At 38.7% G+C, this 17,416-nt stretch overlaps 1 protein-coding gene across 2 annotated transcripts in view; it reads right to left on the minus strand.

The window, feature by feature from the left end:
• Nucleotides 1-4,440: 4,440 nt before the first annotated feature.
• Nucleotides 4,441-17,416, minus strand: part of LOC149247277 (ARM repeat superfamily protein) — a 215,133-nt gene continuing 202,157 nt past the window's right edge. For both annotated transcript variants that reach the window (XM_089458166.1, XM_089458167.1), the window contains exons 13-15: nt 5,343-5,477; nt 5,152-5,259; nt 4,441-5,017 (exon numbers count right to left, since the gene is read on the minus strand). In XM_089458166.1, the coding sequence (XP_089314292.1) occupies nt 4,874-5,017; nt 5,152-5,259; nt 5,343-5,477 (387 nt within the window). In that variant the 3' untranslated portion in view covers nt 4,441-4,873. The remainder of the gene's footprint in view (nt 5,018-5,151; nt 5,260-5,342; nt 5,478-17,416) is intronic.

Raw genomic sequence — 17,416 nt, forward strand, 5'->3', positions numbered from 1 at the left:
TTTCGCACATATTTTTTGGATGCGATGCTTTTCGGTCCATGGTATTGGATGCTTCGGTATGTATAAATATGTATTGTAACATTGAAAGGAATATAATGAAAAATCAAGCTGGTAGTCTCGATTTTGGGATTCAGGGGAAAATCTTTGTGTATATCACTCAAAATTCGAGTAAACCTATTGAGAGAAGTTGAAAATACGAGTTGAAAAAATAGTTTTTTTCTTTTTTCTTCTAAAATTCGATGATGTAATCTAATATTATTTTATTATTTTCACTATTATTTCATAATTTCCTTAGGAGGCCCATTTTAGACCTCAAAATTCCCTTAATTGCATGTTAAATACTTCTTCCTTGAAATCATAAGAGAACTCCTACTTGCATCTCATATTTAATTTCTTCCCTTACAAAAAAGATAGTTGGGGTTTTATAAAATGGAAAACTAATCTTTCACCCCTTACTCCAATCATTTCCCAGTTATCTCTTAAATTTACCCTAAGACTCCATCACCCAATTAGGATTACATATTGGTAAAATTTATGTTGATCGAAAAACCTCCAAAATTAAAATATTTTCTTCTTGTATATTTTTTTGGGCTCCTCAAGGCAAGTTGCTAGGGCCAAATTGTTCCTGGGCATTTGGACTCCCTTCAAACACAAAATATAGCTTGTATGGTGGTGAATCTTCCCTTAATACGGCTGATGACATCCTCTCTTAGTCAATTTTGTGTCTTGGAAACCTTAAACCTAGCCTAGGTTCAATTTGGAGCCTAATTTTAGGGTTTGTTCTATTGTTGTGTTGATCTAATTTTTTAGCAAACCCTTTTCTTGAATTTTATATGTTTGGGTATTCAATATTATTGCATATCAAGAAATCCTTGTTTATTAAAGTCTCCATCTATCCTAAGAGTATGATACATTGCTCCCTTTTAAAATTGAGTTTTGTCCAACATAGAGTACCTTCACTTAGTCTATTTTCATCACCGTGATCCCTATACTTCGAGTATCACTTAGTCTATTTTCATCACCTTGATCCCTATACTTCAAGTATCTTTATAGTTGAATACAGAGAAACCTCCTTTACCATATAAAATTCCACTAAAATGCAGGGGGAAATTGTTGAGGTGAGAGTGGCAATATCTCATCATTGTTGTTGCAAGGTTTAGCCCTCGCCTTGTGAAGCCCATCACAAGACCTACTAGATTTTGCAGCAACAAAAATCATGGAAGTGTAATGGTATAGCCAAATGAACTACAGATGCAGAGAAGGGAGTGCACTGCCTTGGGTTGTGTGAGCTCATTGGGAATGGGAGATTGTTGGTTGGAAGCTGTTGAGGACTGGTACCTTGACCTTGCTCATCACTAAGTTTAGGTAAGTCTTTGTGTTTGTGGAGTCAAGGCCCCAACTTGGGGTGACTCACCACTAAGAGATTATGACCAGTGTTGTCTATTGCTAGGTGGAACATCTGAAGTCTGCAACTAATCGATGTGTCCTTAAAAAAAGTGTCTATTTTTATATTTATGTATTTTCTGCTATTATTATCTGTGTTTTTGCATGCTGCATATGAACAGTGATTTAAATGGTGTCAATTATGTATTTATGCTCATGCACATAACAGCATTGCATAGTAAAATGCATTAGACACGCATGATAGATGTTACAGTAATTGAATTCAAGGAAAGAATTCAAAAAAAATCCGGTTACAAAGATAGTGATACATCCAATGGTGACTGTTAATGTTACAGACAAATAAGCTTTCATCCATTCCTTTGTTTAAAGAATAACTAGGAATGCTAGTAAAGCTTTCATCCGTTCCTTTGTTTAAAGAATATCTAGGAATGCTAGTAAAACTTCCCAGACAAATTTAAACAGTGGGGACAACTCTACAGCTTCACAAATATGATTATATTAACTACTGTAACAAAAGTCCATACATGTCTTGTTATTGAATGAGGGTTTTGCCTGGTAATACGTGGTTTTTTTCTTTTTAATTCCTCGTTTGCTGATATTTTCATTTGTAAATGAAATAAATAAAAACAAAAATTTTATGTTTAAACAGTTGTCATAAAGTGCATTGAGGAGCACACACTTGTATCAGTCTCACCAAATTCTCTTCAAACTGTGTAGCACAGCTAGAGGAAGCTGAGGTTGTTAGAAAAAGGTCTGCAGATGCTCTTAAATCTTAGGCCCGGCCCAAGTATCCCAGAGCTAGTGAAGGAAATTCTGGGGAGTATATACCTTGTTATGTGCACCTGATAGATACCCAGCTCTTTGTGCTTCTGTCAATGCTGCGGACAAGAATTTATAGATCTGTGGGTATAACGCAATATTCTGGTGCAGCTCTAGGCATTATATCTGCAATTTAACAGGAACAAAGTGCATATGGCAAGTCAACAAGTGCATCTAGGGAACAACCTATGATGTTGGAAATAGAGGTCCAGTATCACTCTCAAGGCCATATGTGTATCCATCAGATAACACGAGGCCTTCCTTGGTTGCTTCTGGTTTTTTCACCACCATCACTTTGGGCCCTTAGCAGTAGACTGCCTCTACCTCCACCCCGTCCATCTTATCAATCTTCTTTTGGTAGTTCAGTTCTTATCATCCCATGGTAAAGAAACTTCTGATCCTATCATGCCTCTGCAGAGCCTTTTCTTTTGGATCTGCCTGGCAGTAATTCCTTGAGCTTCGTCAAGAAGATGTTCAAGGCTACTTCAAGATTATTCCAAGATGCTGTTCAAAGGCAAAGCACTCTGGCCTTTGCATTTAAATTTGCAAATAAGATAGAATCTCAAAGCATGTTTGTTGCCTCAATAATTTCAGATTTACAAGTGCTGTTTTGGTTGTTCAAAGAGAAGTAAGAAGTCTAATGGTCTTCCTGAATTTTATAGCAGACCACTACATTTTATTAGCATCCGTCAACATGTTTAGCTCATGGCTGCATATTTGTTAGAACTTTGTGACAGAACTAAGCTGCCATGCAGATTAGTGTTTTTGAAGAAGCACAAGATCTAGTAGAGGTGCAAGCAAATGCAATGTTCTGTGAAAACTCCCATGCAAGTAATTAGAATCGATTATTCCTGATTCAAAATCAGATATGAGAAAATGGTTAAATATTGAATTGGAAATTGTACAGAGTCTAGAGGTAAGGCTATAGTCTATAGTTTGTAAATGGCACTGTTGAGTTGAAGTGAAGTTATTTTAATTGTAAAGAGCCACACATGCAATAGAGTTTTGTATGGAGCGTGGTATGGTGCAAGTGTCAAAAGTGTTCAGCATTTCTTTTAAAGGAAAACATTTAATGTGAAATTGAATACTCCCTGGTAGCTGTTGTTGGGTCCACTCTGGAAGTACAGCATTTCAGCCCATAAACGGAGCAATTCTATTGGGGTCACTTAATATCTGTTATAGGAATTCAAATGGATCAGTAATTGTCTTGAATTATTTTCTTGCTGAGTTGTAACATGGAACTGCAACTGTTGGGAACCTTCTGTTTTAATTATTGATGACTTTGCTACAAATCAACAGTTATATCCTCAAAATCATCGATTTCTTCAGTGGCAAAACAATTATATGATGCTAAATCTGCAAAGACAGTTTTCTTCTACTTCAATTGATTGCTGGCACAAATAATCGACACCGCTGAGGAATAAAACACCTTAAAAAATCAAAATCTTTTTTGGAAAGCAGTGTGCGGCATCAAAGAAGAGTCATGGATCATTGTCTTGGGAAGAAAATGAAAAATGGCTAGCAGTATCAACAATTGTCATCAGGATTCAGAATAAAGACCCAAAATGTTGTATTGGCCAAGTAATGGATTGCTGGATGACAATCTTCTCTCTGTTTTTGTTGGGCACCATTAGATCATCTAAGAGAGAGGGCATTACTATGGAAAAGGGAGCACACTGTTTATGTCAAGGTATGAAGGCGTCTTTTGATTTTAATAAAGGAGAGAGCCTTTCACCATGTAAACATCAGACGATATAGCTCATACAGTGTTCGCATGGGGATAGGACTTCCAGTAAGTTCCAGAAAAGCATCATTTTGAGACACTAATCGTGGCAGCTAACTCGGTAAAAGTTTTCCAAGTCCATGGTCAATTTTCAACCTTGTATTTGTGACATAGAAGTTTCCCAACATGTCCATAGTCAATTTTCAACTGTGTACCTTCTATATTTTTCTAAATACCACTAGAAACAGTTTCCATTAGCAAATCTTGCTTGGCACCTAGAGAAAAACTACAATTTTGATAACCCTGGTTTTTCCAACATTCATATTCATCTTTGATATAATTCAACATCTGCTAGGAGAATCAAGACACCAAAGGCTTGAATCTTATTACTAGCATATGTTCACAATAAAGCAAATTTCTATGAAATATAGTCCTGTTAATCCAACCATGTTGACTGTAAGGAAGCAACATCAAACATGCTAGCAAATCAGTCGTGATGCTAACAACAAGAATGATATATCTTAACATAATAAATATCCCTAGGTTCCCAAACAGAACGTCTTGTATTAAACAATGACAAACCACTTCATGTCTTGTTTCTTGGAGCATAACAACAACTTCACCCAAATATTCGTTATGAGACTGAAGAGTTTGTATTGTCAATTACAAATGGAATTGAACCAATAATCACTAACCACCAAATGAGCAGAAACATCTTGTACATTCATAAGCAACTATCCAATTTTTTTTGTAAAGGACACTGCTAACCATAGCCACCTAAAGATGGACATGGATAATTTGTAGACCCTCATTTCTTTAAATCATTCACAATGCAATATTTTAATTTTAAAACCAGGACATCCTCAGCGTCTGCTAGGCAGTGTCAAAATAAGACTCTTGCTAGATCTGTATGTGACACTGACTAAACTACTTCCATGCTTTCTTGCCAAGAAATCGCTTCGAAGCTGTTCTCTTCTTCTTCTCTATTCGTGACCGTGCTACCTTGGCTCGTTTAGCAGCTAAAGGCATTCCTTTCTTGTGCTCCTTCTGGCGATTGCTGAGTCCTCCAGTCTAAAAAAAATCATAATATCAGTATGTTAATCAAATAATAATAATAAAAGGCAATCCAAAACTACTAAACTTGAGCAAAGCATGAAGTTCAAGCACATCCACAAACAATGGAAACATCAATATAAAGAACGCACCTTTTTCTGCTTCACAGCTGTGCGAGCAGCATACTTCGTTCTATCTTCTCGTCCAGCTTTCACAAGAGCCATCCTCTCCTCTTTGTCTTTTCGCGTGTGTATATTCGCCTACAAATGAAAATGGTTTCACAAATCATGTGTACGCAACAATGACTAATTTCGAACTAGAGAACACTTCACAGTCAGCTTACCTCGAGTTTAGCAGGATTCACACGTCGTTCACTTAGATGCTCAGAATCTGGTATTTTAATTGAAACTGCTTTAGCACTTGAACCAGCTTTTACCATTCCATGCTCAGACAATGCTACTTTTGCTGCATTCTTTGCCTGTCTCACAAAACACATCAACAAGCACACTATAAAATCTGTAGATAAGAGTGGAGCGTACAAGAACTCAGCTTAAACCAGAATCTATATATATATATATATATATATATATATATATTAATGAATAATGAATGATGCGTTACAGAATGAGAGGACTTGGCTTAAATACAGCCTTGGGTACCACTTGGTGAATCGGCATGATCTTATCATGCCCTTTGCCTAATAACGTAATAATTACAATTATTTTTTAAATAACATTGTCTTCCTCCCAAAAGATGTTTTGTCCTCTAAGCATACGTAACGACTGATGTTGTTGACGAAATGCTTCAGTCTCCCAAGAAGCTTCTTCTTCTGGTAAGTCCTTCCACTTGATCAAGTATTCCTTGATTACACGATATCATGGCTTCTTTTCCCTGGTGGATATGATAACTTCTGGCTCTAAAATGACCCACCCTTCATCATCTAAGGACAGAAGCGTTGTTTGTGCTGATTGATGGTCACCCAATGCCCTTTTGAGGCAAGGTACATGGAAGACATTGTGAACACGACTTTTCTCTGGAAGGCTTAAACTATATGCAACTTGGCTGATCTTTTTGTTGATCTAGTATGGTCCATAAAACAGCTGTTTGTATGGCTGGAGCTTGGCAAATACCCATTCTCCAACTTCAGATTCTCTCTCGGTTCTGTTTCGGTCAGCTTGCTGCTTCATACGGTTTCTTGCATTATTTAAATTTTCCTTTAGAGTTTGGACGATCTTTTGGGTTTTTTCTAGCTGGTTTTTAACAGCTAGTAGTTTTGTCTGGATGATAGCCAGGTCCTTCCATTTTGGAGGTTTGTACCCGTACAAAGCCTGAAATGGAGTCATTTTTCCCAACGTGTGGTAAGTAGAATTGTACCACCATTCAGTGAAGTGTAATTACTGAACGCACTTATTTTGTTTGTCGTGGCGTAACAACGAAGATAGGCTTCCAGACATTTATTGACAACCACTGTTTGGCCATCTGTTTGAGGACGGTAAGCGGAACTCATATTGAGGTAGGTTCCTATATGATTGAATCCAAAAATTACCCTTAAATTTGGCATCTCTATCGCTTACAATGACCTTTGGAAATCCAAGTAATTTGTAAACATTTTTGCAAAGTATCTCAACGATTTGTTTCGCTGAGTCTGATTTCTTCATTGCAATAAAGTGAGCATACTTGGTGAGTCTGTCGACTACTACCAGAATTTTATCCTTACCATCAAATACAGTTAAACCTTCAATAAAGTCCATTGATATTTCTTCTCATTTCTGATTCAGAATGTTTAAGGGATGAAGTAGTCCGAGTGTCATAATATTTTCACTTTTATTCCTTTGACATTTATCGCATTCTACTACATATTTCTGAATATCGTGACTCATTCCCTTCCAAAAGAATGATTAGCATGCATTATAGTAAGTTTTAAAGAATCCTACATGTCCGACTGATAGTGAATCATGTGACTCTTTGAGGATCTTGGTTTTAAACTTGGAATTTGAATTCAGATAGATTCTTCCCTTGTACCATAGAATATCGTTCTTCCATTCAAATTTTGAGTTGTGCGGAAGGTTATTGATTATAGCACTTATTTCTGGATCTTTTGCATAGTCATTTTGAATCTCATTAAGCCATTTAGGGACAACAACCAAAACTGCAAGTAGTGTCAATTCTTCGTCTTTCCTAGACAAGGCATCTTCCACTACATTGTCCTTTCCCCTTTTGTGTAATATCTCCATGTCAAAGGCAGCAATTTTTTCAATCCACTTTTGTTGTTCTTCAGAAAGTGTTTTTTGTTGGAGGAGGTATTGGAGACTGTTATGGTTTGTTCGTATGGAAAACTTACTTCCCAAAATATATTGCCTCCACTTGGCTAGTGCATGCATAATAGCAAGCATTTCTTTGTTGTATGTAGATTTAAGACGTTCTCGTTTATTGAGTTTCCTACTCTCAAAACTGAAACCTGAAGCATCACGCTCAATGATAAATGGTTTAGAGAAATCTAGAGTTGCCAATACCAGGGCATTAGACATAACTTCCTTCAATTCTTCAAAACACTTTCTTGCTTCCTCATTCCATTGAAATGAGTTCTTCTTTAAAAGGTTTGTTAGGGGTGCGGTTATATGTGCATAGTTTTTAATAAATCTTCGATAATATCCAGTCAATCCTAAGAACCCTCTTAGCTTGGATATATTAACTGGTTTGGTCCATTCCCTTATAGCCTTGATTTTATTAGGATCCACTTTTACTCCTTCCTAGGATATTATGTGTCCAAGATATTCTACTTCCTTCCCAAATGTGCATTTTGACCTCTCAGCATAGAACTGATGCTCTTCCAATAGCATACGAACTTTCTCCAAATGTTATAGGTGTTCCTTCCAAGTGTTACTGTAAATTAAAATGTCATCAAAGAACACTAACACAAACTTGCTCAAATATGGACGGAATAAATTGTTCATAGTGGTTTGGAATGTTGTCGGTGCATTGGTTAACCCAAAAAGCATTCCTTTAAATTCGTAGTGACCTGCATGTTCGGAATGCAGTTTTTGGTATATCTTCCAACCTTATTCTGATTTGGTATACCCTGACCTTAAGTCCAACTTTGAGAAGTTTTTAGCACCATGTAGTTCATCCAACATTTCATCGATGAAGGGAATTGGGAACTTGTTTTTAATTGTTATTTTGTTTAGTCCTCGATCATCGTCGCATAACCTGAATGATCCATCTTTCTTCCGCACCAATACAACTGGAGCAGCATACAGACTCTTACTTTTTGTGATGATGCCACACTCTAAAAGATCTTGGATTAATCTCTCAATTTCAATTTTTTGATGATGCGGATATCAATATGGTTTGATGTTATGGGGTTTGATCCTGCTTTGACTTCTATTGTATGCTTGATTTCTCTTTTAGGAGGCATTTTCATGGGCAGGTCTTGGAATACTTTTTCATGCTTCTGAATTAGTTCCTGTACTTCTAGTGCTTCTTCGCTGATCAATTTTGAGGTTAACATTTCTAATTGATGACATTGTACTACATAAGCTAGTGCTCCTTTTCGAATCATTTTCATCATTTGGGATGATGATACGATTTGATTCTCAGGTGCTTGAAATCCATATAACTTGTACCTCTGCCCTTCCCATTTAAAGCTTATAAATTGCTTCTGATGGTTGGCAGAGTAGGTCCCTAGGGTTTGTAGCCATTGGATACCTAAGACCACGTCTACTCCTCCTAATGGTACAATGAAGAACGGAGATTCTAAATTAAAGTCTTGAATTTGTAGTTTGACTTTATGGCATTTCCCTACCTTTTCAATTTTCTTACCGTCTTTTTGCCATGGTTGAATCCAAAAAATTGTGAGTGCTACAGGTATCGATCAAAACCATCACATTGTTCTTCTTGATATGCCCTTTTAATTTTAATGTCTGAGGTTGTCATATACCTGCCATGGTTGACAGTGACACTTGTGGAATACTCTCATCATCTAGTTCTGGAGCGAATTGTGGTCAGTCTTCAATTTCTTCAACATCAAATTCTTCATTGTCGAAATCACTATTTGCTTCACATGTATACAGGTTCTTGGTTTCTTTCCTTTAGCACATTTGTGTCTCGGGTCCCATTTTTCACCACAATGCCTGCATTTACCTTCTTTCATTCTCTGTGTTTCCAGATTGGTTTTGTCTCCTTCATGAAGATGTGGTGGAACATATCTTGTATTATCTGTATTTGTAGCCTGAGGAAATCTTCATCTTGGATATACTCTTTCAACTTTTGCATTTTGCATCTTTCCAAATTTCTTTTCAGTGGTTTTCGCTTTTTGTCCTGTGATGTATGATTGAATGAGACGAGATTCTGATAATACAGATACTCATGTAGCCAAGGTTTCCCATTCTCAAGTGTATTCGTCCACATCTCCTTTTTGTCGCAATCTGGTAAGTGTTGAGAAGAACTCTTCTTCCTTGACACCTTGGAACCTTTTGAAGAACGCATCCTTAAATTTCTTCCAACTGATAGCAAGTGTCGTCTTCTTCCACTACATATACCAATTATATGCTTCGCCTTCCATTTTCATGGAAGCAAGCCTGATCTTTTCGTCATCATTGTCAATATCGTAAATCTTGAAATATTCTTCTGCTTTATTGAGCCACGCAACACTGCATTTCCTGTTACCATCGAAATTGGTTAGTTCGAGTTTTTCTCTTTATTGATATGTGGCTATCGTCGAGGTGAAGAAAGGGTGTTGACTTGAAAACAGCATATTGGTGTATGGATTCCAGAGCTGCTTATTTGAAGCATTCGTATTACTATTTCCTTGATTAAGCGTAGACAATGCCTCGAGATTCTCATGTGTGACAGATGATTTTGACGAATCTGGAGAATTAAGATGTTGAGTAGCGTCATTGTTTTGGGCTATTTGATCAAGTGTAAGAAGAAGAAATGATCGAGGATGTATCATACCATCCTCCACTGACCCGAAGTCAGTCTCAGAGTGTGTCATACCACTCTCACTGATCCCAGATCGATATCATTGATCCCAAATCAATGAAGGTCATCCTAGCATAGGGAGTACAGTAGATACAATGATGCGTCCATCGATAGTACTACTAATGGTCCCTAACCCCATTTCCCTACTCATTGATCAGATGAGAGGTACTTCCCATGAGTCCCAAACTACATGGGTAGGATGCCTCGACAAGAGAACTAATCATCCTGTCCACAGGAGAACGAATCATCATGTCCAACAGTCAACACAGGAGAACTAATCATCTTGGCCCACAGGAGAACTAATCATCTTGTTCCACAGTCGCCACGGAAAACTAATCATCCTGGCCCACAGGAGAACTAATCATCTTGTTCCACAGTCGCCACGGAGAACTAATTATCCTGGCCCACAGGAGAACTAATCATCTTGTTCCACAGTCGTCACGGGGTGTCACAGGGGAAGGTTGAACCTTTCACCCTGTACATAGTGCACCACCAGGGGATGGTGAGTCGCCCTGTGGTCGCAAGTTGCTCCAAGAAGTACCTCGCGCCCCCCTGGAGCTCCCAAAGCTCAATACATCATATGAGGGTCTCTGAACAACACCAAGTCGTTCTCGGAAAGTCAAGAATTTGACCTTTCCCAGAGGCTTCGTCAAAATGTTGGCGACCTGTTCACCTGTACCAATATGTTGGAGCCTTGTGCTCCCCGCTACACCATATCCCGAATGTAGTGGTACCTGATATCGATATGCTTGGAGCAATCATGAAGTACGGGATTCTCTAATAAACGAATCCAGCTCTGGTTGTCACACAAGATCACGGTGGTATCCAATGTAAATCCAAACAGCTCACTGAAGAGCTTTTGCAACCAGACCGCTTCACAAGAGGCCATACTAGTGGCAATGTACTCTACCTCGGCGGTGCTCAAAGCCATCGATTTCTGCTTCCTGCTCATCCAGGATATCGAGGCAGATCCCAAAGAGAAACAACACCAAGAAGTGCTCTTTCTGTCCACCACACTGTCTGCCCAATCAGCATCGGTATATCCATGTAGTCTCACATCTCCAACAGTGTATCTCAACCCATGAGTGATTGTGCCACGAAGATATCTCAACAGATTCTTGGCACCAATCCAATGTGAGTGGTGAGGCTCAACCATATGTTGACTCAATGTGTTGACTGCAAAACATATACCCAGACAAGAGTTCACCGAACATTAATGCTCCGATGAGTTGACGATACACAGTAGCATTTCGTAAAATGGGTCCAGCAACACTACCGCTTAACTTCTTGAAGTCAAGCTCCATCGGGGTAGTCACGGATTTGCAATCCACCATACCAAATCTCTCCAATATCTTCACCACATATTTTCCTTGAGATAGGAAAATCTCCCCCGGCTTCTGCCAAACTTCTAGTCCTAGGAAATAGTGCATCAGCCCTATGTCCTTCATCTCAAATTCAGAGGCTAACTCCCTCTTACATTTGTGAATGAGAGGGTCTACACCTATTAGAAAGAGGTCGTCAACGTATAGCACCAGTATGAGAGGATTGTCATCTTCAACCTTAAAGTAAAGGTTAGGGTCGGCTTCACTCCTAGTGAATCCCAGCTTCATCAAGTAGCTATCGATCCTCTCATACCACGCTCAAGGTGCTTGCTTCAGCCCATAGAGGGTCTTCTTCAACCTACAAACATGAGATTCTCGATCATGAATCTCAAATCCTTCGGGTTGCTCCACATAGACCTCCTCTTTGATCAAACAATGCAAGAACGTGGTCTTGACATCCATCTGATGTAGGTTCCATCCTTGCGAAGCAGCAAGGGCTATGATCAAGCGAATGGTGATATATCAGGCAACAGGTGCAAATATCTCGTTATAGTCTATACCTTCCTTCTGAGAGAAGCCACGAGCAACAAAACAAGCCTTATACTTTTCCACACTTCCGTCAACTGCATGCTTTATCTTGTAAAGCCATTTCGAAGTGACAACTGCTTTATCTTGGGGTCTAGGGACCACATCCCAGACATCGTTTTTCATGATGGACTCATATTCCTTAGTCATAGCCTCTATCACAGGGTTCGGCGAACCTGAAGCTTCAGGTTCGAAATTCGGCGAACCTGTAAAAAAATTTGAAATTCTTTCAGGTTCGCCGAACCTGAAAGTCGAACTTGAAGGGCGAACCTGAACGAACACGAACCCAGTCAAACCTAAACGAACTTAAACGAACCTGAAAATCGAACCTAAACGGATTTAACGCAAATTTCAAGGTTTTTTTTTTTAGGTTCGATGGTTTTTTTGCCGAGTAGGAAGTAAGAAGAGCAGGTTCGGCCATGTATCTGTTCGACAAACAGAGGAAAAATAATAATGTGAGAGACGACAGAGAAGCAATTGTCAACTGTCTGCATTCGTTCCCGTGACCACCAACAATCTCTTTCAACAGTTAAACGAACATCGGAACCCTTAATTGGAGGAGTGGTCATAACATCCCAACAGTTTGGTTCTCTTCCATCGTTGTCTCCCTCACTCTTAGAAGAAGAGGCAAAGTATTATAGCCAGCAGCCCAGATGTCGTTTGGATAAGATTCTATGTACACATCATTTCATTCCTCTCGTTCGTTTCCATTCTTTCACTCACACGATATTATCAAACAATCCCCACAATACTAGCCCCACTTCTTCTTTTATTCTGTCGATTCAGCCATACAATCAAAGCATTCCAATTTCCAATCATACTAAATCTGTCTTAGCTTGTGTTTTTTAGTATTAGAGTCAAACGGACCAACCAAGACGATCTGGGTTGTTTCTCCAGCAAACCCACGGCGATCGAAACAAGGATCCGTCTGTGGACGTGGTCCACACGCTTCAGCGTTTCATCGAGACACGTCCTTTTATTTTAACATGGACCTTCATGACTGCGTCGAAGCCTTTGCCAAGCGTGCTAGAATCCGCGTTGTCCTCACTTCACTGCTCGCCAATTGGCCCTAATTTCTTTTGTATTATCATGCCAGTTCATAGAGCTTAATTTATACAAGTAGGTTGCTAATGTTTTATATTGAATGTTCAATATGAAAATGACTCATTTAATGGCGGTTGTTTGGATGGTTTTGTTAAAAAAAATGCCTGATTTTTTTGGGTTTTTTAAATCCAAAGCAATCTGATTTCTTTATTTACAAATTTTCTATAAACAGATATTATTATTTAAATTTTTTATTTTTAAATTGTTTAAAATTTATATACAAATTTACTCGGCAAAATTTCAATTTTAATAATTTACTAATAAAATTACACATCACATCACAGCTAACTGTAAAATAAGCAAAAATAAGCCTTTTGGCTCAATCATTCTCCTCTTACTAGACAAATATTTTAGTGCCCACGTCTAGGAGATCAGTACCGGTGGTGTTTATAACTGAATACGTCCTTCTGCTGCTGTGGTCATGGTTCTTATCTCTCTTAATATGCTTATAATTTGTCCATGGATGATCGTGGTCATTTGGAGTCATTAATTACAGAAATCTAATCGATGTTGTCCATCAACTCAACTAATTATGTACAGAACAGTGGTCCGAAATCAGACTTTGGAAGACATACAAAAGAACGTAACGGAAATCATGTGGAGAGAAAATTATGTCATTATTTGTGATATTTTTTCAAGATTGTGTGAGGTAGATGTAATTCCAATATTTCAGCAACAAACGAAACTTTCTCGTGGTGTTTCTTTTCTTCACGCCCGCTCATGGTAGGGACTTGCCAGCCCTAATTCTTGAAGACTGAAAATTATGTCATTTCTTTTTGCAAACTACTATTGTGTATGTTTATATTTAACTAGATGTTAGAATGATTACATTATTCATGTATGTTTACTAATAAGAATTTGTATTCATGTGTTTATGGATCGATTTTGAATTTTCTATTATTTTGTTTTATATATATATATATATATATATATATATATATATTGAAAAATATGTATAGTCGAACCTAATGCCGAACCTCATTCGAACCTGAACGGAAAATTCGAATTTGAATTGAACTTAATCGTTGTCGAACTCGAATTCGAACTCGAACCGTGTGACATAGGTCATAGCATCCCTCCATACTTGATGCTTGACATCTTCTGCAAATGACGAAGGCTCATTTTGGACAATCGTGCTCATGATGGTCAAGTATCCCTAATACCTGGTCAGCTTCTTATTTTCCCAGAAGGTTCCCCTAGGTGCAACGTGCCCTTCAGCGTCATCAAGTGTTCCCCTAAGCCATGAAGGCCTATTTTGACCTTGTTGATCTAGGGTTTGATGTTGATCTGGGGAAGAACCTATGGAATGGCTTGAGGGGAATGGTCCCCTTTTGAGCTTCCCTTCAGCACATCTAGGACATACACCTTCTTGCTCTGCTTGGACCTCGGGCATCCTTGTCACCATTTGTTTTGCATTGGGTAAAGCTTTATAATGAAGGTGAGCAAACCTCCGATGCCATAGTTTGGATTGAAGCGCTGTGTCACAAGACATGACACCCAGCGGACTTCCTCCGACCTGATATAATGAATCGACTCGAAACCCAAGAGCGAAAGTTTCCTTAAAATTCTTTTTCCACAAACGTATCTTGCCATCAATGAAGATTACCTTGTAGCCTTTGTCCTCCATTGCCGAAATGGACACTAGGGCCTTTTTGAGATCAGGTACAGATAGGACTTCTTGCAAATGAATTGTATTACCCTGATCCAATTGAAGAGTGACATTCCCTACACCTTTCCCAGGATATTTTGCATTGTCCCCCAGAACAATTTCCAGGTTGGCCTCCTTTTCCATCAGATTGGAGAGAACTTCTTTGTAGCCATTGAAGTGCCTTGAGGCGCCACTGTCAATAAGCCAATTTCACAGCGAGTTCGGGGGAGCAGTAGTAGAGAGGGTCGCTGGTAGAGAATATTCATCTTCCTTATTATTAACAACATTAGATTCATACCTGGAGTTTCTTGCCTTCTTGAAGGGTTGTCCTCTTCCTTGATTTTCGGCATTTCTTTTACCTCTGCCATTGGACCTGCCATTCCTTTGATTGCCTTGAAACTGATTTTGGTCATCGTCATGGTGTGAGTCCCTTTTATCAGGGCACTCCATCACATAGTGGCCCATTTTGTTGCAATTGTAACATCAACCTTTTCTTCCACCCTTTGGTCCAGCCTTTCCTTTGGATTTAGCCCCAGAATTGTTTCTTCTTTTATCATGAGAAGAAAACGCAGAGGGATGGCTTTTAAGTGCAGGCATTTCTTGCTCTTCCATCCTTGTCTCTTCTTGAATACATCTAGCCATCAATTCCTCAAATCCTTTAGCTTATTTCTAAGGAACAGAACTTGATTTGCATCATTAACTTTATATAAACTCACCAACCTATCGTAGATTTGCTTGGAGGTTGTCAACTCGGAAACATAGGCCACTAGGCGCTTGTCGATAGAGTCCCGAATGATCTTCCTTGCTTTGACTTCTCCCTTGGACCACTTGCCTTTGGCAGCAACAGGCATTTTATGGAGGCGCAAAGGTATTGCCTCTCACATGGTCCAACACTTCCTGATCTTCTAAAGTCAGATCGAGAGACATCTTCCATCCGTGATAGTCAGACTTCTCACGGAGCTTGTCTTCGGCGGGGAAGAGTGTTGAGGACCCCATGAAGTTTTTAGGATAGCCTTGCCAACCTTCTCTTCAGTGATTGCTCTTGCTCTTGCTTGGGCTTTGTCTTCACCTCAGCTCTGATACCATGTTAAATTATGGTATGTTCTATGCTTAGAGTAGTTTACTTCTTTTCTTCTTATTAGCCACAAATTAGCAATCACATATACATTAAGTAAAGTGCAGATAGAACATTAAACGATCAACAGAAAACAAGCCAAGACAAGAGACACAAGATTTGGGGCAGGCCAAGGACAAACCCCAATGAGGGGAAACCCTTTGATCAAATCTTCTTTTATCTTCAATAGTTCAGCAGAAAGAAATAGTACAAAATCATAACTCTGTAATTTTATATCAGCAGCAACAAACCCTAAATCAGCGAAGTCAAACTTGGTCAAACAAGTTGAAATTGACCTCCAATATGCTTGGTCAATTTCCGGTCAACTAGCCCTCGAGCAGCCTAAAGAAACATCCCTTGAACAGCCCCAAAAACACAGTGAAACCGTTGTTGACTGAAGTCAACCTGCTACCCAAAACTAGGGCAGTCAACGCTGGTCAAACCTGTGGGTGGATTGCCTCGATTTTTGTGCCAAAATCTGCGGCCTACCTAGGAGAGGCAGCCACACCAAAACCGCACCCTTGATGAGTCAGTGCTTGGTCAGCACAAGTCAAAGAGACCTTCAGCAGCTTCTGCGTCCTCCTTGCCCTAATGCATCCTCCTCCTTCCCATGTGTGAGTTGCTCCTTGTATAACCCAAAGCTAAGGAGAGAGAGAGAGAGGAATGAGTGAGATGAGATGATGAGAAAATGAATCAACCTCTCTTGTATTTATATGATTCACTAGGCATGTGTGCCACACATTTCACTGATAGCCGACCTTGACATTTTGTCAAGTAAATACAAATAAATTCATATTTCCATAAATACTTGTCGGAATCGGATTATCTTTAGATCAATCCTACACCTCTCCACAAGAGGAATCTAGGAAAAATATCAGCTGCCATAAATGAGGTGACCCACATGGAGTTTGGCCCTAGTTGCCAATTTTAACAAAAATTCTCAAAAAGACTCCATATTTCTATTTCCAGATTTTATTTTCATTTTTATTTTACTAGCTTGTTATAATTTCCATAACTTTTACCTAGTAAACCCTTGGAGAAAAAGTGCATAAATTTAGTTTTAACTAAGGAATAAGTATATTTGGTTTCCTTAAGTTATTTTGCATATTTTACACTAGTATGCCTAGCTTTATGTTTGCAGGTTTGCAAGTATAGTTTGCTGTTCTGAATTTCCAGATTGCAGATTTCATCCAAAGGGGAATTCTACAAGGCTCAATACACCAAGTCTTTATTTGTGTCTTGTTTTAGCTCTGATTACTTGTTAATTTTAGTTAACAATGGTATGTTCTATGCTTAGCACAATTACTTCAAATGTTCCTTTAGCAGCCCAATGACAATTTCCAATTTAGTTTTTCAATAGCAATCATTGGCAGTAACTGTAGATAGAACATGAACACTAAAATGCAGAAGACAAGCCAAGACAAGAGAACACCAAATTTGGCGGATGCCAAGGAAAAACCACAAAATGCGGAAAAATCTTGAATCTTGATCGATTCTTCTTATTATTATATCAAATGTTCAGCAGAGAGAGAGTATAAAATTTAAAATTGACTTGCCAAATCATAGTCAAAACAGCCCTGTCAAATCTGCAGTCAACAGCAGTCGAATTCTGCCCTAACCAGAAAGCAACGATGGTCAACGCAACAGCAAATCATCCTCTATGC

The sequence above is a fragment of the Pinus tabuliformis genome, chromosome 7 (genome assembly GCF_031772625.1).
Source record: "Pinus tabuliformis cultivar Carrire ecotype Pingquan chromosome 7, CPIR1, whole genome shotgun sequence".
NCBI lineage: Eukaryota > Viridiplantae > Streptophyta > Pinopsida > Pinales > Pinaceae > Pinus > Pinus tabuliformis.